The sequence below is a fragment of the Syzygium oleosum genome, unplaced genomic scaffold, assembly GCF_021117445.2.
Source record: "Syzygium oleosum isolate NSW1041296 unplaced genomic scaffold, Sole_v2.1 Sole_v2.06, whole genome shotgun sequence".
Classification (NCBI taxonomy): Eukaryota; Viridiplantae; Streptophyta; class Magnoliopsida; order Myrtales; family Myrtaceae; genus Syzygium; species Syzygium oleosum.
In genome coordinates, this window is record NW_026607490.1 from 12,905,285 (window position 1) to 12,931,887 (window position 26,603).

The 26,603-nt window shown below is 39.0% G+C and overlaps 2 protein-coding genes across 2 annotated transcripts in view; both read right to left on the reverse strand.

The window, feature by feature from the left end:
- LOC115682911 (uncharacterized) overlaps positions 1-13,782 on the reverse strand; it is a 52,627-nt gene extending 38,845 nt beyond the window's left edge. The window contains exon 1 of the mRNA XM_056312798.1: positions 13,726-13,782. The gene's annotated coding sequence lies outside the window, so the exon portion shown is untranslated. The remainder of the gene's footprint in view (positions 1-13,725) is intronic.
- Positions 1,979-19,472, reverse strand: LOC130138514 (uncharacterized). Its single transcript, XM_056312738.1, has 8 exons — positions 19,440-19,472; positions 18,976-19,123; positions 18,788-18,870; positions 16,144-16,285; positions 13,242-13,468; positions 8,360-8,382; positions 4,960-4,974; positions 1,979-2,354 (listed from the first exon to the last, which is right to left on the reverse strand). The coding sequence occupies exons 1-8, from the start codon at positions 19,470-19,472 to the stop codon at positions 2,051-2,053; spliced, it is 975 nt and encodes a 324-aa protein (XP_056168713.1). The 3' UTR covers positions 1,979-2,050.
- Positions 19,473-26,603: the final 7,131 nt, after the last annotated feature.

The following is a 26,603-nucleotide window of genomic DNA, read 5'->3' on the forward strand; positions in this document are numbered from 1 at the left end:
TATTACCTTTGATTAATATAGATAGTTTTACTTTTTGAATCTATAAATAATTATTCGATGTGAATTTGACAGAACAGTCATGGGTAAGTCTAAACAATGCAACCAATCAAAGAACATGAGTCTTGCAATCATTTATGTCACTTGGCCATTCATCACAAAGTTTCAAATCATGTCATTGATATTGGTCTTCAAAACCCAAATCCCTTATGACCTTGTGATCATCTATAGAGTCATGGTAAGCTTGATATGTCTGGCTAGGCCAAGGACACCATTGAATTTGATTGAGTCATGGTAAGCTTGATATGTCTGGCTAGGCCAAAGGACAACATTGAATTTGCTAGGGTTTTGATAGAGAGAGAAAGATGTGAGAATGAAAGAGGGGGACGATATGTAAATCGAGGGGGGATCACAATGATGGTAATTAGAGAATGAGGCAACTCCATAAGGAATGCATGATTTGGCTTGGCAGGAAGCCATGGGTGGAAGGGCATTCAATGCAAAAGAAAATTACTCATTTAACCTATGGTTTATATATTAAACTAAATTTGAACCGTCAGCTGAGATATGACACATCAATTTCAATGATTTTAATTTAGTTTAACTCATATAATATTCTCATCTAGCGGATCGATAGATGAGATAAGACCCTTCAACTTGAATGGATTGAATTTAATTTGACTCATATAATATCCTCATCTAACAACTTCTTTGATTGATTTGAGAATAACAAAGCTCGTTTCCCACACGATGTGCACTAATTGGCCATTAGAAATTGGAATTGTTGAACCAATAGGCCGAAAGTGAATTTTTTTTTTACCAATTACATAGACTATTAAGTGGATTGAATCATAGAACGAACCACAAGAACGGTAAAATAAGCTTGTGTTTTGCGGTGGGAGTAAAGGAAGTCTTGTCTTTTTTTTACTATATGATTTGGCTTGATTTAATAATCTCAATGAAATTTGGATATATTTTGAGACTCAATGATTTTCAAAACATACCTTGGGCTTGGATTTTCCATTATCAGGGTGCAGTAACTAAATTGCCCAATTTAGAGAGTGAAATATGAGTTGGACTCTTTTAGGTACTTTCCATATTATCAATCGTGACAAAAAAAAATGCCATTATTGTATCCTTTGAACATTGAACATAATCCATAACAATTAATGTGAATAATGCATTTGAATGGAAGAAAATATGTAGTTTCAAAACTCTAAAATTTTCCACATACAACTGCGTAATTTAGGCATAATGAGGTCAAGCAAAACATATGACGCGTTTCGTGATTTCGAAAGTGAAAGTATTTCAAACCAATCAAAACTATTATTTTGATTTTGCGTCACCATCAATTTACTTAATTTTTTATCGCAAAATAAATTGATTGAGTTTAGTTTGCAGTGATCAATTTAAGGTAAGGCTATGCCTTTCAAATGATTACTCGAATGGGCTTTTTAGCCATCACAAAAGTATCACAACGAAAAATAAAATAAATGAATGGTGCTATATATACTGACACTGGTCTACAAAAGTATAGACCGGATAGCCGAAAAAATAACAAGTGAATAATACTGACTACTCATACAAATACGCTACGTCATTTAGTACATTACTTATTTAAGTCGATCTTAGTATATCAAACAATATTGAAGTGAGAATCTCTAACCGGATAACTTCATTCAACGGAAAATGCTGAAGAGATCTATTCCGAACGGCGATTAGGCAGCAAGAAATGATTTATCAAGAATTTCACGAAAGCAGCAAGTTCTATTGAAATTCACTAATGTTCTCCTCAAAGACATTAAAGCATCGCGGAGTTTCAGCATTTAGCTGAGCAGCATTATGGAAATAAACGAGAAATTCCCAGGTATGGGACTTATTGCCGACCATAAACGAAGCATATATAGTTTTCGCATCGAATTGTTATTAACGTCCATACCACAATCTTCAACTTCAGGACATCATTTATTCGCCCAGGCTGCTTCTTCACTACCCCACCATACTGATGAGATCAGTTCAGAAACAGAACTTCCATCTGGTTTCCTCTGTCCGATCACTCTGACAGGTCCTCAACAGATTGCTCGCCATCTGACATAATATCCTCGGAACCATCTATTCCATCTACCGGAGGAACATCCGCACTTAAAGCCAGCACCACTTCACCAATGTCGGGTGACTCGATGTTGACTGTTCCAGATCCTTCAGCTTGAAAAGCCGTCTGCTCAGCTGGTAGCAGGCCACTTGAGCTGGAACGATTGTTTGCAGCAGGCATCATGGCCCGCGCTGGTGAAGATGGTAAATTCATTGACTGCCCCCCAGGAGATGCACCAGCTAAGTGTCCAAATAAGCTCCCGGCACTGGGTCTCCAAAGGACAAAGTGTAACCAATAACAGAATTAGACCATTACCTTTGAGTTGTGAGTTGATGATATTTTTTACCAACAAAATCATGCTGAGAAAAGAAAAAGGAAGAAGGGCAGTAATGCAAGAGTGCTACTTAAGTACAGCATCTGTTCTTCTACCAATCACTAATGAGGAGGATGTTTTTGGGTACGCGGTGGAGCCTCTAATTTGATGATTATTTACCTGTTATTGAAAATGGGCTCCCCCAAGAATGCAACATCTGGTGCTTCAAGTCTAACAGGTTGGATGCTGTTCATCTCTTGAGGAAATGGATCATAGTGTTCATTGGGCCCAACATTACCCTGAAATGAATATCCATTATCCGGCCTTCTGTTGACGCTAAGATGAAGATGAGTGATCCTTGTCACATGAGATGACGCTGAGACCTGACCAGAACCGTTAAATGAACCCATCCTCATATGGGCGGTTTCTCTATGGTGGCGTTGAAAGGAGTTGGGGTGTCTGATAGGACCGCCATCTGCAAAATATAGCATTTCATTAGTATCCCACCAAAAGGTAACACACTCATCAGCACACTGCCCATCAAAACTTACTTCCAAGAGATAGAGATCCGCTGAACCTGCATAAGTAAAAGATATTGTAAGTGGAAAGGAGAGAACACTATATAAGGAAGATGAGTTTTAAAGCAAAGAAACAGAAGACTAGCAGGGTAGCCTAATTCAATTAGCTAAATAATGATGTTTATTCTTTTAGTTCTCGAAACCACTGAATGGACACATCATAACTATTTTGGTAGTGTCAAATGACTAGTCTGAACCAAAAGGAAAAACCCGAAATAAAAGTCCGAGACGCAGATCAAGTTTGCCTGGAGCACGCAGGTTGAGAACTAAGCAATATTTTCCATATAAAAAAAATCATAAAATAGAATGTAGTCAGTGCAAATACAGGCTATATTTCATCCAACCAATGATCAAGACTAATGACTATGCGTTTGATCACATCTTACATGCCACACATGACCTCTCTAACTCCTAATAAAAAGAAAATATATTCACTTGAAACAACATCAGACTAACAAGTATATCTAAGAAGAGATGCTGCATTTCTGATGTTCTTTATGTTAATTTGCAACCATTTACTTTATTCTGGCAAAACACACTAGTTACTTTTTCTTTCCTGACTACTTACTTCAATGAAAACTTTCCACAGTTTAACTGCATTTCATTTGGCAAAATAAAAAACGCCAATGTGCTAAGAAAGCCAATAAGAAGGAAAAAAATGAAGCAAAAATAATAAGAACTTGAACTAGCAGTCTTGCCTCCTACATATACTTCATTCCGTCTGCACATCAGCCCTTTTCTTTTGAGTATTGATGAAGAACGCTAGACTTAAACATCCGTACGTTTTTTTGCGTAATCTGATGCATCCTTTTATAAAGACCTTGATCACCATGTAAAAGTAATATAACGAATAGTAATGACCTAAAAGGGACTTCTTTCCAGTTAGTTTTTCCTGGCACATCGACAGGCCACCTATCTAAACAAGCGTTCTAGAAAATTTGTTACTTAACAAAAGAGTCCAGATGGAGATCAGCTAAGCTGCAAAATTATGTGATATCGTAGGAGGGAAAACAAGATCCCCAAACCAACAAATTTGCTAGCAGCTTAGCACTACGATGGCATTTATTTTATATAACCTCAATTACAATGTGGAAATTGCTCCTCTAAAATAAAATTTCACGCTGAATTGTATCCTAGAGAGAACCTTTATTTATGGCATAATATTCAATCCGTTCAAGAGCCTGGACCTATCAAATACGAGACAGCCACGAACTCACTGCCCACTCCACCATAGGACCCCTGCAGTAAATCCATCCAGAGATGGGACAAAAACTTCTAAACTTCTATAACTTCTTCACGGAATAGGTGACAACTATTCGAAAGGTTCCTATTTGGACCTCACAGCCTGACGACAATCAAACAATTTTGAGAAGAGTTCAGATACAAATTATTCATGTTCTTGTCCATAATAAACTCAAAATGTATCTGGCAACAATGATGCACCCAACTGGCTTTCTATGGAAACTCGAGAAACTTAAAACAGGAGGAAAAACAATGAACATCTGCTAATGCATCATGTGTTAACAACGTATACTCCAAAAGGTCCAAAACTCAATAATAGTAACTGATGATCACATAAATCAGAGTACCAAAACCGAACACGTAGCTATATTCAGTACAAGTTGGGTATTTCCATCATTGCAAATCCAATATCTAGTAATTCCTCCAATTTTCCTTTGTTATTGAAGATCATCAAGATAAGCAGGAATAGTATACCAGGTATAGAAGATTGAAAATTGGAGAAATTGTCTACTTTAAGAAAGTTGCTGCAGAGCCAAAGAAGGAAGCTTAAGGTCTATGTAGCGCTAGTTTTATCATGTAACCAAGGATTGACATATAAGGAAAAGAAAATTAACAATGAAGATTCCACAAAAATATATAAGAGATAGTAACCGTTAATCGTAAAAACAAGCATTTACTCTTCTTACAGACATGGCAAAAGTAAACATTCTGCAAGCTCAAGGAAAATCCACACTTACGATCCCTGATCAAGGCTCCAGTAATGTAACATCCCGAATTTCGGCCCATTTTTGGGATTTATAAAACGCGTAATTTGTCAGTGTGCTTATAGTAAAATCTCGCCCGGGAACTGATCACTCCCGGTTATCATTTTAAATTAGAGATTTCGCTAGAATCGCACTCGATCAAATTTGGCCGTTATTTGGATCCCGAACTTGGCAGTCAAATTTCGGGAGTTTCGGGACAAAATAAATTGGACGGTGTCAATATTGTGGTAGCCAACGTTGAGATTGTCATGAATGATGGAAAAAGTGGAGTTTTTGACCACGTGCGAATTTGGACTAGTAGGCCTCCCTCGTTATAGTTTGATTCAATTAATTTGGCGCTGTCCTTTTTATGTGCGAAGGCTTATTTTGGACCGGTAGACCATTTTCGATTTTTAATTTGGGCCATCGGATTGCAAATAATATTTGAATGTTCAAATATTTTCTTTTATTTTCACCTTCTCTCTCTTTTTTTCCTCTGACCGCGCACGTTCTCCCCCCCCCCTCCGGTCACGTTTTCCCCTCTGCAAGTCAGACCACTCACCCACTCCCTCTCTCTCTCCTCCTTTTTCTTTTCTCTTTTTTCTTCTCTCTCTTCTCTCTTCTCTTCCTTCTTCCTCCCCCACGACCCCGACTGGTTCTGCTCTTACCCCCTTCGCCCGACGCTGCTGCTTCTTCTCCTTGCTGCCCGGCCGGCCGCCTCGCCCCGCTCCGTCGCCAGCTCGCCGCCGCTGCCGCGGGTCGCCGTCGCTCAGCCCAGCCGAGCCGTCGTGGTCGTCGTCCCGGCCAGCGAGCTCGCGACGCGCCCGCAGCTCACCGGTGCAGCTCGCCGGCTCGCCGGCTGGCCCCGCGTCGCCGTCGCCGCCTCCGGTGCCGCTGGTCGCCGCCTTGTCTCTCCCCCAAGCAGCCGGCAAGCCCCCTCTCCTTCTCTCTCTCTCTCTCTCTCTCTCTCTCGGTTTGGCCGTGAGAGGCCTTGAGCCGAAGGAGCTCCGCCGCTACCGTCACTGTTCCGGCGCGGACCCGTCGCCTCGCCCAGCCGTCCAGCCGTTCCATTTCCCTCTCTCTCTCTCTGACCGTGCCTCTCTCTCCCTCTCTAGGCCGTGGATTAGCTTAGGCCGTCGCCGCCGCTCGCGCCGTTCGCCGAAGCCGCCACCGCCGTTACTGTTCCGGCGAGGGACCGCCGCTGCCCAGCCCTTTTTCGTCGCGTGTTTGGCCCGTTTCAAGCTTAGGACACCCGGTGAGTTTGACCCTAAACCCTAATTAGGATAATTTGCATTTCTAAACGGGTTTTACGGGTTAATTAGGGCAATTTGGGGATTAAATGGTGGAGGTGATTAGGGGTTGTGATTGTGGTTGATTTGGTGGATTAGTATGATGAACTAATGGAGAATTAGTAGCCCGAAAGGCGCGATATATGGGCTGGACAGATTTGGATTGAATAGGCCCGAGTTCGGATTAATTCGGGTTCAATTGGGGATTATAGAGCGCGCCTAGTTTGGTCCACGTGGTGACGGATTTGGGTGTTATTTTGGAGAGTCAAATGGAGCGTTTTGAGGATAATTAGTGGCCTAGAGCGACCTGTTGGTGGCTGTCCTTATCGGATTTGAATTGGATAAGGCACGATCAATTTGGGGGTTAGTTTGCAAAGGCTGTTAAGAGCGGATGTTGTGGCGTATTTGGTGGCTTAGCGTAATGTTTTATTCGAGGTTTAGCGGCCCGTATAGTGCTGTGATGTGGCGAAGCATGGGTGCCGAGATTTAGACAAAATGACGAACTTAGTGGATGAAATTGATAGACCGGGTGGTGGCTGTTTTGGTGGCTGTTCTACGGGCTTAGTGCGATAAATAAATGGAGGTTTAGTAGCTTGAGAAGCGCCGAGTATTGGCTGGACAGATTTGGATCGGATTAGCCCAAGTTTGGGAAGTTTCGGGTTTAAAATGTGGATTCTAGTGCGCATCTTATTTGGCATTATGGTGGCTGATTAAAATGGTGTCTTGGGGAGTTTAGTGGAACATTTTGAGGTCATTAAATGGCCCGGCGCAATTGATTTAGCGGCTGTCCACTTTGGAAATTAGTCGGACAAGGCGCGATTGAATTGAGGTTTGGAGTGTAAGTGCCGGAAATGATGGATTGACCGAACTAGTAGTTGAATTGTCCCTAAATGCGAGTGATTTTGTAGTACCATGACATGTGCCTAATGCTATCAGGAAGGGAGTAATGTGATGGGCCTCAATTTCTGTGGATTCATGCTGATCTGATTGTGTGATTTATACGCGTGAATTGTGTACCGTGCATGAGTGCTTGAATTGAATTTCATGGTCGTGCTAATATGTGGGTTGGGCATATTGAAATGTTGATTGGACATGGTGCATTGTGAATTAATTAATTGGCGTTGTGCTATTGAATATCCATCGTGAAATTGTGAATGCCCGAGTGTGAAGTTTATGGCCATGAGTTTGCATCACGAGCATTGGCACGGCATGCGCATTTACAAGTGTGCTCGAGTGACATGTGCATTGTGATCACCTAAATACCCGGCGTTTTTACGGCGGGTTCGAATAATAATGAGTTGTGTGATCACCTAAGGGCCTAAGGGTCGTTCTATCAAACTGTTGGCCTTCGGGTCGGGCCTTCGGGTCGAGATAAACGGTGGCCTTCGGGTCGGGCCTTCGGGTCGGAATAAACGGTGGCCTTCGGGTCGGGCCTTCGGGTCGAGATAAATTGTGGCCTTCGGGTCGGGCCTTCGGGTCGGGAGAAACTGTGGCCTTCGGGTCGTGGCCTTCGGGTCGGCTTAACTGTTGTTGGCTTCAGAGTCGTGGCCTTTGGGTCGATTTACTCGCATATGTTTTATAATGATATTAAAAGTCTAACCTGCATGGCGGAGTAGTGAATTGGGCTATGGGCCCGGGTGAACTTATATTGATTGTTATCTTGGTTCGATGATTTATGTGTTTTATTTACCTCTGGAGGTGCACGTTAGCCTAGTTTAGGTTTAGGGAATTACTCACTGAGATTATTCTCATTGTTGTTTAAACCACATTTTCGGACCCCGACCTTGAGGATGGCGGCGTCAGAAGTGTTTTGGGAGGAGCCCGGCTAGTTGTAGTGGCCTTGAACTGCTTTTGATTTTGAGCATGGGCTGTATATGAAAATTTTATATGGTTTCTCATAGTAATACAAGTGTTTATTTTGTAATCTTGTTCTCGTTTGTGGCTATCCTTGGTTTGGTGTTATAGTTCTGTACGGGTGTTTGATTTGCTTCCGCATGTGCTTTAAACCTCTGTGTTGGGCGTTGGGTCGGCGACGCGTCCTGGGACGTCGCACTCGAATCGACCATGGTAGGGATGCTCGCGCGCCGTAAGGTTCGGGGCGTGACAAGTAAATTCCAGATGGTGGTGGCTGCTGCACAAATCAACAAAAAATTTGACTTGAGAAAACAACTATCTATTAGACAATGTCACAGGTATGACAGTACAATTATCACCCAAGAGTGAAAACAATGAAAGACAAACTTTGTCAATGTTGATGTAGGATAAGAGAGTGTAACAATGGCAAAGAACAAATTATACCCCTACGCTACAATTTCCAAGCAATAAATTGACTTCTTGGTTGTATAAGAGTTTGTTTGGAGTGACTTTTACTTTTTGCTTTTTCAAACATCGTGGCACGTGTACTTTGACTATTTCATTTTATGACTCAAGGGCACAGTCGCATAAAGCCTCGCTACATGAAGCCCATGGAATGGCCCGCAAGCCCCATGAACTGACTAAGTCCGGGCCTTTGGTTTCTGTAAGCAATCCTGACCTAAAGCAGATTGCACACAATTGGCGGGCTTTGAACGGGTGATCTCCAACTCTAAAGCTGCAAATTTCTGACACCCCAACCAATCATGCCAACCTTGAAGGCTTACTTTGATTTTTTTTTTAAGGTGCATGTTTTTTGACGGCAATGCATTACTTCAAACATATTCTTTCATGAAATAGCCAAAGCATATCCAAGGAGATACATAATGCATCCTTCTAGCAAATAATACTACTTTAGCATATAAAAGGTCCGGCTACGTTTAGGTCTAGCTAGACCTAGGAAGAGAATGATGAGCACTTTCCTTATATAAAATTTATAGTTCACAAAAACACTAAATTGAGGACAAAGTGATAGATGAACAAAATGCATCTAGAAACATAAAGAGTGCTCCAATGCACAAGGCTCTTCATACTGAGTGTCTAAGGAGAAGTTGAAATGCGCAACCTATCTCTAGTTTCCCAAATAGTAGGTTCATGTGAACTCGTAACCTCAACTACAGTGGAGCAACCTTTTACTGCTACACTAAGGCTAACCCGAAAAATGTATATTAGAAGTAGAAAAGGACTCCGATTGCCTTTATGACGATTACATTCGTAAAGTTGCATCTTCGATTCGCTAAACAAGATAAACAAGCGGTTGTCACTGTGTGAAAGCTGGTTTTTTTTTTTCATGTATGGTCTGACAAGATTACCAAGAGTGTGCAATGCATTCATAAAAAATGGAGATGTTTGGAAAACTACATAAAGGCTTAGAAATTTGTATCATCATGTAATATCTATACGTATGCCAAAAGAAGTGAGAAAGGAGAAAGAAGTGATATAACACTTTCTTCCTTCGGACACTTTGGAAAAAAAAAGGAGTTCGTTTATGGTAATTTGTGTCGATTCATGTTCATTGATGACATCATAATTATAATTTAGAAAGTCAATTGATTGATTATTTATTTGGCGAAAACACGTTATGATCCTTGTAGATGAGTCAAAAGTATCATGGAATGACATATTTGGTGATTCGTGACAATTGACTCATAAATAGGTCATGTCCAATATTGCCACCCTCTTTAACTAATAAGTCCAAACATGAGTCATGTTGAGATCTAACCCATTTAACCCCTCGAATACGCCCAAGATCTGATTCAATTAGCATTGATCATAGTAGAACCACTCGAGTAGAGTAAAAAGCCATCTTATCATCATATGGATGTGTAACTTCTCCAATTTCACTCGCATAATGGGTATCTTGCTGGGTAAGCTCATTTATCTTCCTAGGGAATAAAAGCCCTACAAAATACATAGAGCTTTGCAAGCTTTATGACAAGAGCTTAATTGCAACAGATAATAAAGGGGAAAAGTGTCAAAAAAGTCTTCAAAAAAGTCCTAAACCTTTTTTTGGTGCCAATTCAGTCCTAAATCTTTTGCATTGGTACCAATTCAGTCCTAAACCTTTTTATGGTGCCAATTCGGTCCTAAACTTTTTATATTGGTGCCAATTCAATCCTAAATTTTTTGTTTTTGTGCCAATTAAGTCCTTCCGGCCAATTTTGGCCCGATTTTGCTGACGTGAATAACTTTAATAATATTTTAATATTTTTTTGAATTTTTATTTCTTTTTTTCTTTTTTTCCCCCTCCCCTCCCTCCTTCCTCTAGCCGATCATCGGACCGGCCGGCGACCGGCCAAAGGCCAGAGGCCTGCAAAGTCGACCTCACCGACCAGTCCTCGCCGGATTTGGCGATTTGGCAAGGTCGGGCCTCGCCCAGCCACTCACCATGGCTGGGCGAAGTCCGAGGCGAGCCTTGCCGATGTTGGCCAATTGCCGGTCCGGTGACCGGCTGGAGGAAGGAGGAAGGGGAGGGGAAAAAAATAAAAAAAAAATTCAAAAAATATTAAAATATTATTAAAATTATCCACATCGGCAAAATCCAACTAAAACCGACATCCACTAAATTAACACAAAGATAAAATTGGTTTAGGACTGAATTGGCACAAATGCAAAAAGTTTAAGACTAAATTGGTACCAATGCAAAAGATTTAGGACTGAATTGACACCAAAAAAAAGTTTAGGATTGAATTGGCACCAAAAAAAGGTTTAGGATTAAATTGGCACTAATGCCAAAGGTTTAGGACTTTTTTGACACTTTTCCCAATAATAAAGTATTAAGGTTTTGACATTTCTTTGTCTACTCTTTGTTTTTTGTTTGATTTGTAAAGAGTGGAACAAGAGGATCATTAAAGGAGAGGACCCTCTTTTAATTTAATTATTGAAAATTGGCTAAGAATCCTACATTTTTGGTATAATAGAAGCTTACTTTCGGATGTAAACACTTTGATCAACATTGTAGATGCATTGTCTAGTGACTGAGGCAGAGCTCTTGTTTGGTTCTCGAGCTCTTTTTATATACGGTTGGCACCTCCTTTGTGCCTTGCTAGTAGATCATCTTTTACCTATAAAACATTGTCCGATATTGCAATTTGAGTAACATTGGCAAAACAATGACCTTTCACCGAAGCGAAGCGCAAATTGCTGTGCACCTTTGTCCACACTACCCTTGGACATGATAGATTTACACAACTTAAGTTTTCCAAGAGATAGATTGGTCATGGAAAGAGGTTCGGACTTCACAGATCACCTTGCTACAAGAACATATCCATCTTTGTTTTCCCCATATTTTGGTTAATTTGGAACAGAAGGAACAAAAAGATTGTTGAGGGAGTAGCCCTATGGCATAAAGATTTTCATGGATGAAAAAGCTTTGATAGAGACAATAACTTTCCCTACATTCCATTCCAGACACCTGTTGGCATTCGAGCATTCCTTCCTCCTTTCAGGGCCTATTGGTAAGATAATCCAATACTTCTTGGTCATGAATATCTTAATAGTACGAACCGTAACATGGATATCTTTGCTTTGGAACCAAACAATTAGAATTAAGCTTGGTCAACTAGAATGTGTATTATTCATATAAGGATTTTTTACGTAAATAAGGTTGTTTTTTGGTCTTTCCACTCTTGTAAAATGTGTATCTGCACCTCCTCAGTGCCTATATAGTACAATTTTTCCTTTCACAAATCAAAATACAAAAGATGGAAACCCTCGAAATTATCTTCAAGATATATCTATATCGTGAATGAGTAGCCTCTGGTTAAATTATATTTCCAACAAGAGAAACAGATTTTTGATTGATAGTGCTATTGAATGTTTCCAAAAGTCCAACGAGCAAATAAGAAAGAAAATGAGCCAATCCCATCTCACATAATGATATTGGAAATTGATCAGGTTATCAACGTAAAAATGGCCAAAGAAAGATATCCAACGGTGAAAGCTTCTCCTAGTGTTATCGATGTGTAAAGCAATTTAACATGACCAGCAGGGACAAAATTGGACTATTCAAGTCCTCAAACCTGCTAGATTCCTCAAGAACCTTACTTCATCCTTTTCTTAAAGCCAGCTTGTTCCTCAGTAGACATCTTTAAACTCCTTCCCAAATCCAAGCCCATTCCGCATGCTCCATAATAGATCTCATCCATGTCCTCCCTATCAAAGGGTCTCTTTTCACTGACCTCTCTTAATGATCCAGACCAGAACGAAGAAAGCCGTAGTGATATCATGCGAACACGCAGAACGCTTAAAAGTTAAGGGTTTGAAGGAAAGGAACAACCCTTTCACGTTTTGCCTTTTCTCTTGTCATTGTTCTCTCTACCTTTCATTTTTTTTTTTTTTTTGTTTATGTATCAACAAGGTGCTCAAAATTGCCCTTGCACTTGTCACAACTTACAGTTGGTCAGTTAAGCCCCTTAACTGCTAATTTAGTTTAATAGGGCCCATCTTCGATGTGAACGAGTAATTTCCTTCACATACATGTGGCCTTTCATCATGTCGAATTGGAATGCAACAACATCCTAAGAAGACAGAGAGCAAAACAGATAGGAGGAGCAAAGAGCTCGACAGAGCTGAAAATTGCATGATTATACGTTGGAGAGCTCATTGAATAGAGAAGGACCGAAGAGATTTTAACTCTGGCTGATTTGCAGTCCACTCCGAAAGTATACAGTTCCCCAGTCCCAGTCTTCCACAGGTAAAAACAGATCAACTCAAGCTCATTATGAGAAGAACGAGACAAAGCTCATGAAACTAGGAAAATGTGATTTCTTTCCACCACAAAGTCTAGGAAATTTAAAATCTCAAGTGCAGTGAGCAGAGTCATAGCGATAACTCAATCCACAATACACAATATGCGAAATAGGGCAACAGTTTGCCCCCATCCCATCAATTTCAACTGTAACTTATCAAACTGCTCTAGCAAAGCCAAGATCCAAATCCAAAAGGAAAGAAGCCACGAGTCTATAGTCATAGCAGATTGTAGAATTAGGGAGAATATGAATTCACAGGATCCCATGAAACCCATAAATGAAGGCGCAAAACAACTCGAGGCATATAAGGTTGACTATTTATTACCATTCGGACAGGGGGCTCCTGCACATCTTCCTGGACCACGCGGGCACCTGCTCTGCATCTCCGAGGAGCTCTGGTTGGGAAGCTCCTCCAGACGCCTTCCTCCAGCACCTGGCAAACGGGGCAGCGCATCGCGTTCCCAGCATTGAAAACCGAGCCCAGGCAATCTGAATAAGATACAATCGCAAAAGGCAAAAACGATTCATCGCCCGGAAACAAAACCGAGACAGCTCAACTTGAACGAGCACACCACAATGCGGGCTTCGTCTGGTTAAACTAGAACACTACTGCCAGTGCATAAACTCAAGAGATAACACCATCAGGACGACAAATGTGAGGCAACAAAGCATGATACATTCACGAATCTAGACATTTTAAGAATGCAATCGGAGACTCATAATCAGATTGTGCATCATCATCCATCATACTGATATTGATAAGTATTCGATAAGGCTAATGAAAACCTGCTAAGATTGACAGGAATTACCAGGAACGAAGATGCATCATCAGGACATCGCATTCACCCTCTCTCTCTCTCTCTCTCTCTCTCTCTCTCTCTCTCTCTCTCTCTCTCTCTCTCTCGGACCCACCGCAACATGCTGCGTTGAACTCGAAGGAGAGCTCAACTCTCTCTCTCTCTCTCTCTTGGACCGACCGCAACATGCTGCGTGGAACTCGAAGGAGAGCTCAACTCGCTCTCTCTCCGACCGACCGCAACATGCTGCGTTGAACTCGAAGGAGAGCTCAACGTGAGTTCAAGCGCAGCATAGCCGCGTTCACCTTCTGATCAACGTTCTTCTCTACCGTTTCAGTTTCTGTGCGAGGATTGGTAAATAGCGATGCCATGTCGTTTCATCTTCATCTTTCTTTGTTTTTTTTTTTTTTGAATAAATGCCAAAACTCCAAAACCGATACATTTTGTATCGGTCATTTAATCTCCAATTACTAATTTTTTATGGTTAATTTAGTAAATGGAGACTCTACATTTTATGCTTTATTAATCCCATGTTAGGTTTGGGGATATATAAGCTTGTTTTATGTTTCTTTACCAAGCCTTGAATATTTCGATTGATCATCGATATTGGGTCATGGCAATCTTGATATGTCTGTCTAGCCAACGACTCTATTGAATATAAATTAACATGAATATATCGATTATGTTAGCTTAACGCTAATAAGTATTAAGATCGTCTGAATATGAATCCACTGGTTCAATTTTCTACCTTAAGATACAACGTGACATATATTCTCACATAGTACGAAATTTCACTTGAAATCTCTCTTCTACCATATAGTGCTGATATTGTGATCTTTGCCCATTTCAAAAGATGAAAGGTAATCAAAGATAGATGTGAAAAAAAATAACAACTCAAATGTGTAAAGAACACTGCACAAAATGTAATGCACGATATATTTCATCATATAAAGCTTATAGAAAAGCTTATAGAAATGAATCTCAATGATAATAATTGAAAACTAAAACTAGATAAGAAGATCCAATCAAAGTGATTCAATTAATACGGTATTTGGTCTAGTTGAAGTACTTAATGGCTACTGCACCTAACACTGTTGTAGACCATCATAGATCAGAAAACTTCATGATTTTCCCTCAACTATGGTACTTTATAATAAGCAAATACTAGGTACTGTCTTTTCTACACATCCCCATTTATCTCCATTGATGTGGGATGGTCAGTTAATTGCTACAAAACAAATTACCCTCATCAAGTGCTTTCATTATATGTTTTGTTAAGTATGTTAAGTACAAGTGCCAGATTATAATATGGGTTATAAGTATATGAGCAATTAGGTTTGGCGCGAGCTTAGCATAAAACCCCGCGTCAAGAAGGATGTATCTCATTCATAAAATTCCACTAAAACTATATGCACTCTTTACAGAAAAATAGTTGACGATTTTTATTTTTGAAAACTTGACCTTAAGATTCCATATGTTTACGGTCAAGAAAATTGTGATCGGTTTTGATTTATGATAAATGCCCAACATAAAGAAAGTAACCGGATGTATTCACGATAAAGTAAAATGTTTTTCTGAACATAATCTTTTCAGAAGAAATTTTTTTTTCCATTTTCAAGTTAGGAAAATTAAGTACGCATATATATCTTTTAGCTATAATGGTTTTTCATTTTCAACAAATCAAAAGCATGAAAGTCCCAAAAACTAATTCTCAAAAAAAAATTCACTCAATTAAATTCTTTTATTTTGAGCACATCATCACATTTTGTTTATTCGGTTGAAATGTAACCTCTTCTTCTTCTTTTTTGGCTTTTCTTTTTTCATTTTTAAAGAAAAAGGAACCTTGAAACGTCATACGTAAAAAAAATCAGGCAAACTTAGCAGAAATCGGCAGTTTTTCCTTTGAAGATGTGTCTAACAACATGGCTAGCTAAACTGTGGTTTTACACAGAAATCTTCGGATTACAATACACTGGCTTAAGATATAGTAGTCCTAGATCCAATTGGCCAGATATTAGCATCTTTGATTTCCGATCAAATAATCCCTCATGTATCCCAATTAAAAATAAATAATAATCTCTACTTAGACCATCCACCACACCAAAGACCCAGAGCAAAATATGCATGAAAACGTAAGTCCACATGTATTTCCTGTAGATCTATACGTTTTTCAGTCAAGCAGGCGTATTTTCGCGCACAAACCGGCATATACTCGCGCATGTGTCCATAGGGCAACAGCAAAAGGACAACACATATCAGTTTGAAGTTTGAACGACTCAATGTAACTCTTTCTCTCTCTCTCTCTCTCAACAACAGCAACAACATCAATCGAAGAAGCATGCAATGAAAACACATAGACATGGAGAAAAAAAGGAAAAAGAAAAACATTGCAATCTATATATGCAGATTTACACAAGACGAAACACCTACCTAAATGGAACGTGTGGCGGCAGCGAAGGGTCACGGTGGTCCGCACAGCCAGGCCCCCTAAGCAGATAGTGCAGTGGCTCTGGTGGTTTGAAGTGTCGTTTGATGCAGCTGCCATTTTCTTCAGAAACTTCTTCACCTCCTTCTTCACAAACACAAAAGATGAGAACACCCACACAGACACACAGCCTTTGTTAGGGTTTTGATCGAGAGTGAAAGAGGGGAACGATATGTAAATCAAGGGGAATCACAATGATGGTAATGAGAGAATCTGGCAACTCCATACAAGGCATACATAATCTGGGTTGGCACATGGAAGCCATGGGTGGAAGCGCATTCAATGCAAAAGAAGAGACGGTCCAAATCTTACATGGGTGGTGCATTTTTTCATTATTTTGTTGCAGATTTTGGGGATGGGCCCACATTCGAGGATGACACTAGTGACAAATGATGGAAAAATTACTCATTTAACCTATGGTTTATATATTAAACTAAGATTGGGTCGTTTGATGGGACAAGACTCTTCAATTTTAATGGTTTGAATTTAGTTTGACTCATATAATATTCTCATCTAGTGGACCAATAGATAGGATAAAACCCATCAGTTTCAATGATTTGAATCTAGTTTGATTCATATACTATACTCATCTAGCAATTTCTCTAATTGATTTGAGATTAATGGGGCTCGTTTTCCATATTATGTGCACTCATTGGCCATTAGAAATTAGAAGTGTTGAACTAATTGGCTGAAAGCAGTTTTTTTTTTAACCAATTACACCGGACTGTTGAGTGGATAGAATTATAGAGTGAACCACTATATGATTGGCTTGATTTTATAAAAGGAATCTCAATCATATTTGGATATATTTTGAGACTAAATCATTTTTCAAACATAGCATGGGCTTAAATGTAGAGGATCATAGCTGGCCATTTTCCATTGTTAAGGTGCATTAACTAAGCTACTCCCTTTAGGGAGTAAAACCTGGGTTGGTCAGTTTTAAGTGCTTTTCACATTTTCAACCATTTGAATCAATCATGTCAAACAAATCTGCCATAAATGTATTCTTTGAACGTTGAACTTAATCCATGACAATGAATGTGAATAATTAACCTGGATGAAAGAAAACATCATAGTTTCAAAGCACCGAAAATTTTCTCAATCACACACAAGTGCGTAATGTAGGCGGAACAAGGTCGAGCAAAAAGCATACTTGTTTAATAGGTCAAGAAAACAACCGTAAGTTTCGACGAGTCGTTTTCTTAAAACCAGCTTGTTCCTCAGTAGACTTCTTTAATCTCGTTCCCAAATCCAAGCCCATTCTGCACGCTCCATCAAATTGCCCTTGCACTTGTCACAGCTTACAGTTGTTCAGTTAAGCCCCTTAACTTCGCTTTTCTTCGATGTGAACGAGTAATTTCCTTCACATACACGTGGCCTTTCATCACGTTGAATCGGATTCCAACAACATACTAAGGCTCCGTTCGTTTCGCAAAAAATTTTACGTTTCTGGAAAATGTTTTCTAAGAAGCCATTTTCCTGGAGAATGATATAATTTTCTGATGTTCGGCTGAAATCGAAAAAGTCTCGGAAAATATTTTCCCTTGTTCGGTATGGAAAAGAATTTCCTCCTTGCACTACTTTTAATTATTTTTTATTTTTATTTTTTAAAAATATTTTTAATTTTCTTTTTTTTCCTTCTTCTTCTTCTTCCTCAGCCGGTTGCCAGCCACAATGGCGGCTGGCCATAGGTGAGCTCGAGCCTCGCCACAGGCCGGCGAGCTTGGGCGAGGCTCAGGGTTGCCAAACGTCGGCGAGGCTTTGGCGACCTCACGCGAGGCCCACGCCTTGCCCAGCTCTCCGGATCTGGCGAGGCCCAAGCTCACCGGCCTCGGGCGAGCTCGGCCTCGCCACAAGCGGGTGAGGCTCTGTGGCAAGGCTCAAGCTCGCCTATGGCCGGTCGCCAGCTGAGAAGAAGACAGAAAAGAGAAAGAAAAAGAAAATAAAAAAAAATTAATAAGATAATTAAAAAATAAAAAAAATTTAGAATTTTAAAAAAGAAACCAAAAATAATTATAATGAATGATGAAAGAAGGAGGGGGGAAAATGTTTTCCTCTTTTCAAAAAGTGGAAAACATTTTCCTTATTTTTTAAGGTATTTTGTCCATTGAGGGAAAATGTTTTTCATGACTAGTTTATTTCCGTTAAATGAACACCGAAAAACCCAGAAAATGTTTTCCCAGAAGTTATTTTTCGTAAAACGAATGGAGCCTAAAAAGACAGAAAGCAAAACAGCTAGGAGGAGCAAAGAGCTCGACCGAGCTGAAAATTGCATGAAAATACATTGGAGAGCTCATTGAATAGAGAAGGACCGTGGAGGTTTTAACCCTAGCTGATTTGCAGTCGACTCCAAAAGTATACAGCTCCCCAGTCCTATTCTTCCACAGGTAAAAACAGATCAACTCAAGCTCATTATGAGAAGAACGAGACAAAGCTCATGAAACTAGGCAAATGTCTGTTTTCTTTCCACCACAAGACCAAGAAATTTTAAATCTCAAGTGCAGAGACCAGAGTCATAGCGATAACTCAATGCACATTACACCATAAGCGAAATAGGGCAACACATTGCCCCTATCCCATCAGTTTCACCTGTAACTTATCAAACTGATCTAACAAAGCCAAGATCAAAATCCAAAAGGAAAGAAGCCCCGAGTCTACAGTCATAGCAGATTCTAGAATTACGGCGAATATAAATTTACAGGATCCCATGAAACCGATAATTGACGTGGCAAAACAACTCGAGGCGTATAAGGATGACTATTTATTATCATTCGGACGGGTGGCTCCTGCACATCTTCCTGGGTCGTATGGGCACCCGCTCTGCTGCTCCGAGGAGCTGTGGTCGGGAAGCTCCTCCAGACCCCTTCCTCCGCTGCCCGGCACATGGGGCACCGTTCCCAGCATTGAAAGCCGAGCCCAGGCAATCTGAATCAGAAACAATTGCAAAAAGCAAAAACAATTCATCGCTGGAAATAAAACCGAAAGGGCTCAACTTGAACGAGTACACGGTCGTCTGGCTGAATTGGAACACTTCTGCAGTGCATAAACTCAAGAGATGCCACCATCAGGACGACGAGTGCGAGGCAATAAAACACTATACATTCACGAATCGAGACATTCTAAGAATGCAATTGGAGACTCATAATCAGATTGTGCACCATCCATCATTCAATTTGCCAGGTCCAGCGCTGATGAGTATTCGATAAGGCTAATGAATCCTACTAAGATTGACAGGAATTACCAGGAACGAAGATGCATCATACGGACATTGCATCACCCGCTCTCTCAAAAAAAAAATGTAAAATCTGAGTTAAGCGAAAAGGAAAGCTAAAGGACGATATTGACTATGGTTAATGTCTTTCCAACCTAGATCCACCTGCAATTAGATAATTATACTCACCAAGGCAATAGTTCGATGAGATCAGGTTGCATGAATTAAACCTCTCGTTCGCAATGATTGTGAATCGAAGTCACATGATTAGTATCACCTTTGATTAATGTGGATACTTTTACTATTTGACAACTATAAATAATGATGTGATGCGAATCGTATAGAACAGTCAAAGGTAAGTCTAAACAAGTTAACCAATCATGCAGTCATCAACGTCGCAAAGAACAAGATTCATGCAATATTTTACGTCACTTGGCCATTCATCACAAAGTTTCAAACCAAGCCATTGATATTAGTCTTTGAAACCCAAATCCCTAATGAGCTCGGGATCATCCATATCAAGTCATGGCAATCTTGACATGTTTGGCTAGCCAATGACCCTACTGAATTTTAATTAACACGAATTTATTGATTACGTCAGCCTAGCTAATAAGTGTTAAGATTGTATAAAGATGAATCAACGAATTCAATTTTCTACCTTAAGATAGAATGTGATATATATTCTCACTCAGTAAGAAACTTCACTTGAAATCTCTCTCCTCACGTATAGTGATGATATGTAATCTCTCTCTCCATTACAAAAGATGAAAGGTAACCAAAGATACGTGATTCATTAATTCGGTGTAAAAAATATAATAACTCAAATTTGTAAAAACACTGCCGAAAATGTAATGCCCGATATATTTCGGCATATAAAGTTTATAGAAAGGAATCATAATGATACTAATCGAAAACTAGATACAAAGATCCCGTCAAAGTGATCCAATTAATAAGGTATTTGGTCTAGTTGTAGTTCTTAATGGCCGCTGCACCTAACACCGTTGTGTACCATCATCGATCACAAGACTTCTTGATTTTAGCTTAAATATGGTACTTCATAATAAGCAAATACTAGGTATTGTCTTTTCACACATCCTCATCTATCACCACTGATGTGGGTGGTTAGTTAATTGCTACAAATATATTACCCCGATCAACGGAGGAGGATGTACTTGCTAAAAAGAAGTACACGGACCATATAGTTAATACAAGTGCTTACATAATATGTTTTGTTCAGTATGTAGGTATAAGTGCCAATTTAAGTATATGGGCAATTAGGTTTGACACGAGCTTAGCATAATACCCCGCGTCAAGAAGGATGTAACTCATTCATAAAATTCTACTGCAACTGTATGCACTCTGTATAAAAAATAGTTAACGATTTTTATTTTTGAAAACTTTACCTTAAGATTCAGTATACTTATCGTCAAGACAATCGTGATCGGTTTTGATTGATGATAAATTTCGAACATAAAGAAAGTAACATGATGTATTCACGATAAAGAAAAATGTTTTCCGCAAAATATATTTTTCAGAAGAAAATATTTTTTTTCATTTTCGAGTTAGAAAATTTATTTTCCTAACTTTATTAATGCATATTTTTGTTGACCGTAAATGGATTTTCATTTTCCATAAATCATACGCGTGAAGTAAACTAAATCTCAGAAAATTCTTTCACTTGAACAAACGCACCCTAAGTTTATTACAATTATATGCACTCTTCATTAAAAATAGCTATCTCGTCTTATTTTGAACACATCATCACATATTGTTTATTCTGTTGAAATGTAACCTCCTCTTTTTTTCTTTTCTTTTTCTTCATTTAAAAAAAAAAAGAACCTTGAAATGTCATACATAAGAAAAACAGTGCAAATTTTGCAGAAATCAGAAGTTTCTCCTTTTAAAATTTATCTAACAACAAGGCTTGCTAAACTTTGGTTCTAGACAAAGATCTTAGGATTACGACACACGGCTCAAGATATAGTAGTCCTAGATCTAATTAGCCAAATATTAGCATCTTTGATTTCCGATCAAATAATCCCTCATGTATCCCAACGAAATATAACTGATAAAAACTACGTAGACTATCCACAACACCGAACACCCACAGCAAAAAATGCATGAAAACGTAAGTCCATGTGTGTTTCACGTAGATCTATACGTTATTCAATCGAGCAAGCGCATCTTCATGCACAAACCTGCATATATTTGCTCATGTGTCGGTAGAGTAACAACAAAAAGACAGCACACATCAGTTTGAAGTATGAACAACTCTCTCTCTCTCTCTCTCTCTCTCTCTCTCTCTCTCTCTCTCTCTCTCTCTCTCTCAACAACAGAAACAACGTCAATCAAAGAAGCACGCATTGAAAACACACAAACACACAGATAAAAGAAGAAAAAAGAAAAACAAATTAGTCTATATATGCAAATTTACACAAGACGAAACGCCTACCCATATGGAAGGTGGGGCGGCAGCGAAGGGTGGATGGTCATGGTGGTGCACACGGCCAAGCTCTCTAGGCAGATTGTGCAGTGGTTCTGGTGGTTTAGAGTGGCGTTCGATGCAGCAGCCATTTTCTTCGGAAGCAGTTTCTTCTTCACCTCCTTCTTCACAAACACGAAAGATGAGAACACGCACACAGACACACACAGCCTTTGCTAGGGTTTTGATTGAGAGCAAAAGAGGTGAGAATGAAAGAGGGGAATATGTAAATCGAGGGGGTCACAATGATGGTAATGAGAGAATCAGGCAACTCCATTCAAGGCATGCATAATCTCGGCTGGCATGTGGAAGCCATGGGTGGAAGTGCATTCAATGCAAAAGAAAAGACAGACCAAATCCGATACGGGTGGTGCATTTTTCAATTGATTTGTTGCAGACTTTGGGGGTGGGCCCATAATTCAGAGGATGACATAGCGACAAATGATGGCAAAAAATTACTCATTTGACCTATGATTTATATATTAAACTAAATTTGGACAGTCAGACGAGATAAGACCTATCAATTTTAATGATTTGAATTTAGATCAACAGATGGGATAAGATCCATCAATTTCAGTGATTTGAATTTAGTTTGACTCATATAATATTCTCGTCTAACAATTTTTTTTTATTAATTTGAGAATAAAGGAGCTCACTTCCCACACTATGTGCACTTATTGGCCATTAGAAATTAGAACTGTTGAACTAATTGGCTGAAAGTGAATTTCTTTTTTTTTTTAACCAATTACATCGACTATTGAAAGGATAGATTCGTGGACTGAAACACAAGAACAGTAAAATTAACTTGTGTTTTATGTTGGGAGTAGAGGAAGAATTTCCTTTTTGTAACTATATGATTGGCTTGATTTAATAAAAAGAATGTCAATGATATATGGATATATTTTGATACTAAATCACTTTCCAAACATACCATGGGCTTGGATGTAGAGGACCATAGCTGGCCATTTTCCATTTTTATGGTGCATTAACTAAGCCACTCGCTTAACCACCGGGGTTTACCCCGGTGGCCACCATTCTCACTTGAGAAGGGAGAGGTGGGGAGTTCGAATCCTCACCTTCGCAGGGGAAGGGCGAGGCCGCGTAGTTTAAGATGGGTTTCGCCGCCCACGCCACTGTAAGAGGTGGGGCGCAAGTCCGAGTGTGTATCGTGAATGAGAGATAGAGTAGGACCGACCAAAAAAAAAAAAAAAAAAACTAAGCCACTCGCTTTAGAGAGTGAAAACCTAAGTTGATTGTTTTTAAGTACTTTCCATATTTTCAACCATTTGAATCAATCATGACAAACAAATCAGCCATAAATGTATTCTTTGAACGTTGAACTTAATCCATAACAATTAATGTGAATAATTAATTTGGATGAAAGAAAACATCGTAGTTTCGAAGTACCTAAATTTTTCCAATCACATACAAGTGCGTATTTTAGTTGGAACAAGGTCAAGTAAAAAGCATAATGCTCTGTAGTTTCAAAAGTAAAGGTTTGCCAAAAGAAAAATTTATTGAGTTTAGTTTGCAATTGAATAATTTAAGGTCAAGTTCTGCTTTTCAAATTATTAGTTCAAAATTAATTGGGCTTTTAAGTCAGCACGAAAGTATCACATGGAAAAATATATATTGATATTGGTCTACATAAGTATAGACTAGGTAACCTAACAAATTACAAGCGAATAACGTTGAATACTCATATAACTTTGCTACATCATATTGTCTATGACTCTTATAAAACGATCTTAATATATCAAACATAATTGAACTGAGAAATACAATAATAATATCCGTTGTGATGTTTTTCGCAGTTGGTAACCTTATATATGACCTTGGATCAATTTGGAGAGTGGGGAAAAGGAGGGAGTCAAGGGACTTTGCTTGTGGAGCCAACGACGCCCTAAGTCAGGGACAACATCATCTGAAATTCAACTATACATCAAGTTGTCTAATCTCTATCACGTCCTCCAAGATATAACTTAATATATGTAAATTTCACTAATATCTCGTTAAAATAAAAAGTTGGATGTTGACATCTAAATTTTGACGACCCGGTTAGTCGTTCGTTGCATAAAAATTAGGGATCGATCCTGATCCTTAGAAAAAAATTAGTTAAATTGCATATAGATTAGGAGCATTTGAATTAGTATTTAGGCTCATATAGCTGCATTTGCATTGGACCGGCGGCGGATGGACTTAAGTGAATGGTTTTGAGCTTAATTGATTGGACTCAGCCCAAAAGATTAAATGTTTGTCCAAGCCCATTGAATACATATATGGCCGAAATTTGCATTATAGAGCAAGTTTGAATAATTGAATCATCAAATTATTAAATAATATACTTGGAAGATAATTCATATTATTCTATGAATATTCAGATAGAGCAAATAATCAGAAAATTGCCTAAGTTGAGTATCAGAATTAGGAAATAATATATCTTGGCTCTTGCAAGACAACCCAGATTAACTCTTATAAATAGATGTATTAGGGTTCGCAATAGAAGGAGACCACGTAATAGAATACACGGCCAATAATTGAGGGAGGGCGAGACGTTCACCATTGAGGGGAGTACACGTTCTTGTGGAACCGGAGAAGAGAGAGGCGTGAATATTGAGGGAGTTCTCTGGGGAAAGCTTCAGTGGGTTTGCTGGGTGAGTGGATCAGTGTGTGAGTAAAAAATATATATAGCGCCTACAATTGAAAGAAGCATGCGGCCAAGAGGACCTTCGTGCCGATTCTTCATCAAGAGCTCACTTTCACATCCCATCATGACGTTCTTTCTTCCTCAGATTTACGGACACAGCAAGTCCGACGTTCACCAAGTCCAGCCGTAGCGCCTTGTTGCTCCTGCCATCAAAGTTCATTGCTTCAGCGACGCCGGAACCAACAATTTGAACAACAACGAAGCAGTTCCCAGTGGCGCCGCAGCCACGTGACCTTGTCTCACCATCGAACCCTCCTTGGCCGAGTCACACCGCAAGCCACCATCCGTCGAGTCACGTGATTCGCAATCCGGATCCATCGTCCGTCCGAATTTGGAAACGTTATTTGAGCAATGTTGCGGATTAGGTAAGAATTTTCATTATTCAATTTTTATATATTTTGTTGCCTAATTTGTGAAATTGCAATCTTGTTTAAATCTTTGAGTAATCTTACCCTTAAATTAGGAATTATTTCCTAACTTCATAACGTGCTATGGTCGACAGTCCGATTCCATGCTCGAAATATGACTCGCGATCGCACGGAAAATCGTCAATTTGATCTCCCGCCCGAGATATGGTTCGCGATTGTGCGGAAGATTGACCAATCCGATCCTCATGCCCGTGATATGATTTGTCAATCTATTGTTTTTAAATTTAAATGGATATGGATAATATTTCTCGTGATTGGGTGTCGTGTTCATTTTATTGCTATTTCTTTCCGTCTTTTGTTTGAATTAATTGTCTTTCCATAAAACATACAAAAAGATTAGGTAAAATTTGAGTAGATAATATATTGCATGTTTAGGATAAATTTTGATTATTTTCTTAGAATAGATTAGATTCTTTTCTTAGATTTTATTATTACATGTTTAAATTAGGTTAATTATTTATTCTGAATTTAAATTAAAAATATATATAAAATACCACATGCATGTCATATTAGAGTAGTTGCATATTAATTAATTCTTGTCATTAGAAATCTCATGTCTAGGTTCATTTGCGTGCCATATTAGAGATAGTGCATTTAATTATTATTAGAATTAGGACATTTAGATAAATCGTATATCGCATGTCATGTTAGACGTAGAATGCATTGCATAAAGTTTAGTTTTCATTGAATCAGAGAAAACCCTAAAAAAGTATTTGAGTGAAATTGCGTGTTAATTAGAAATCATATTAGTGTTGTTGATGTGATTTTCTAACTAACATTGCAAAAGCTTTCGTTGCTTCGAGGTAAGTTTTCCTCCTTATCTTTACAATTTATTTATTGCTTTGCATTATTGAGTGTTATATTGTTGGTTGCGCACTCATATAATCACCCCGCATGTTAGTAGATAGGTTTAAAATCAATCCAAGCTGCCTGCAAATATTTTTTTGAAATAAAAGAGAAAAGGTACCGAAAGGGCATTAGAGTAATTTAGTGTAACCAAGTCCCCGAATCTATAATCTCTGAGTCGTAGGAGTAAATTAATTCTCCCGATGCTTTACTTGGGTTTCTAATCAACCCACCAAAAATAGATTAGTGGCGACTCCTGATTGAAATGATTTGCATGTTAAGAACTTGAATCTTAAGTCGCGAATTGGTACCTCTATGTGGTGCACCGCGGGAGGTGAGATTGCGATAGTTAACTCGGGCTCTCCCAAGCCTATACCAATTCGCGACTTAAGGTTCAAGTTCTTAACATGCAAATCATTTCAATCAAGAGTCGCCACTAATCTATTTTTGGTGGGTCGATTGGAAACCCAAGTAAAGTATTGAGAGAATTACTTTACTCCTACGAACTAGAGATTATGGATTTGGGGATTTGGTTACACTAGATTACTATAATGCCCTTTCAGTACCTTTTCTCTTTTATTTCAAAAAAATATTTGCAGGTAGCTTGGATTAATTTTAAACCTATCCACTAACATGCGATGTGATCATGGTGCGCAACCAATAATATAATACTCAATAATGCAAAGCAATAAATAAACTGCAAGATAGGGACTTACCTCAAAGTAGCGAAA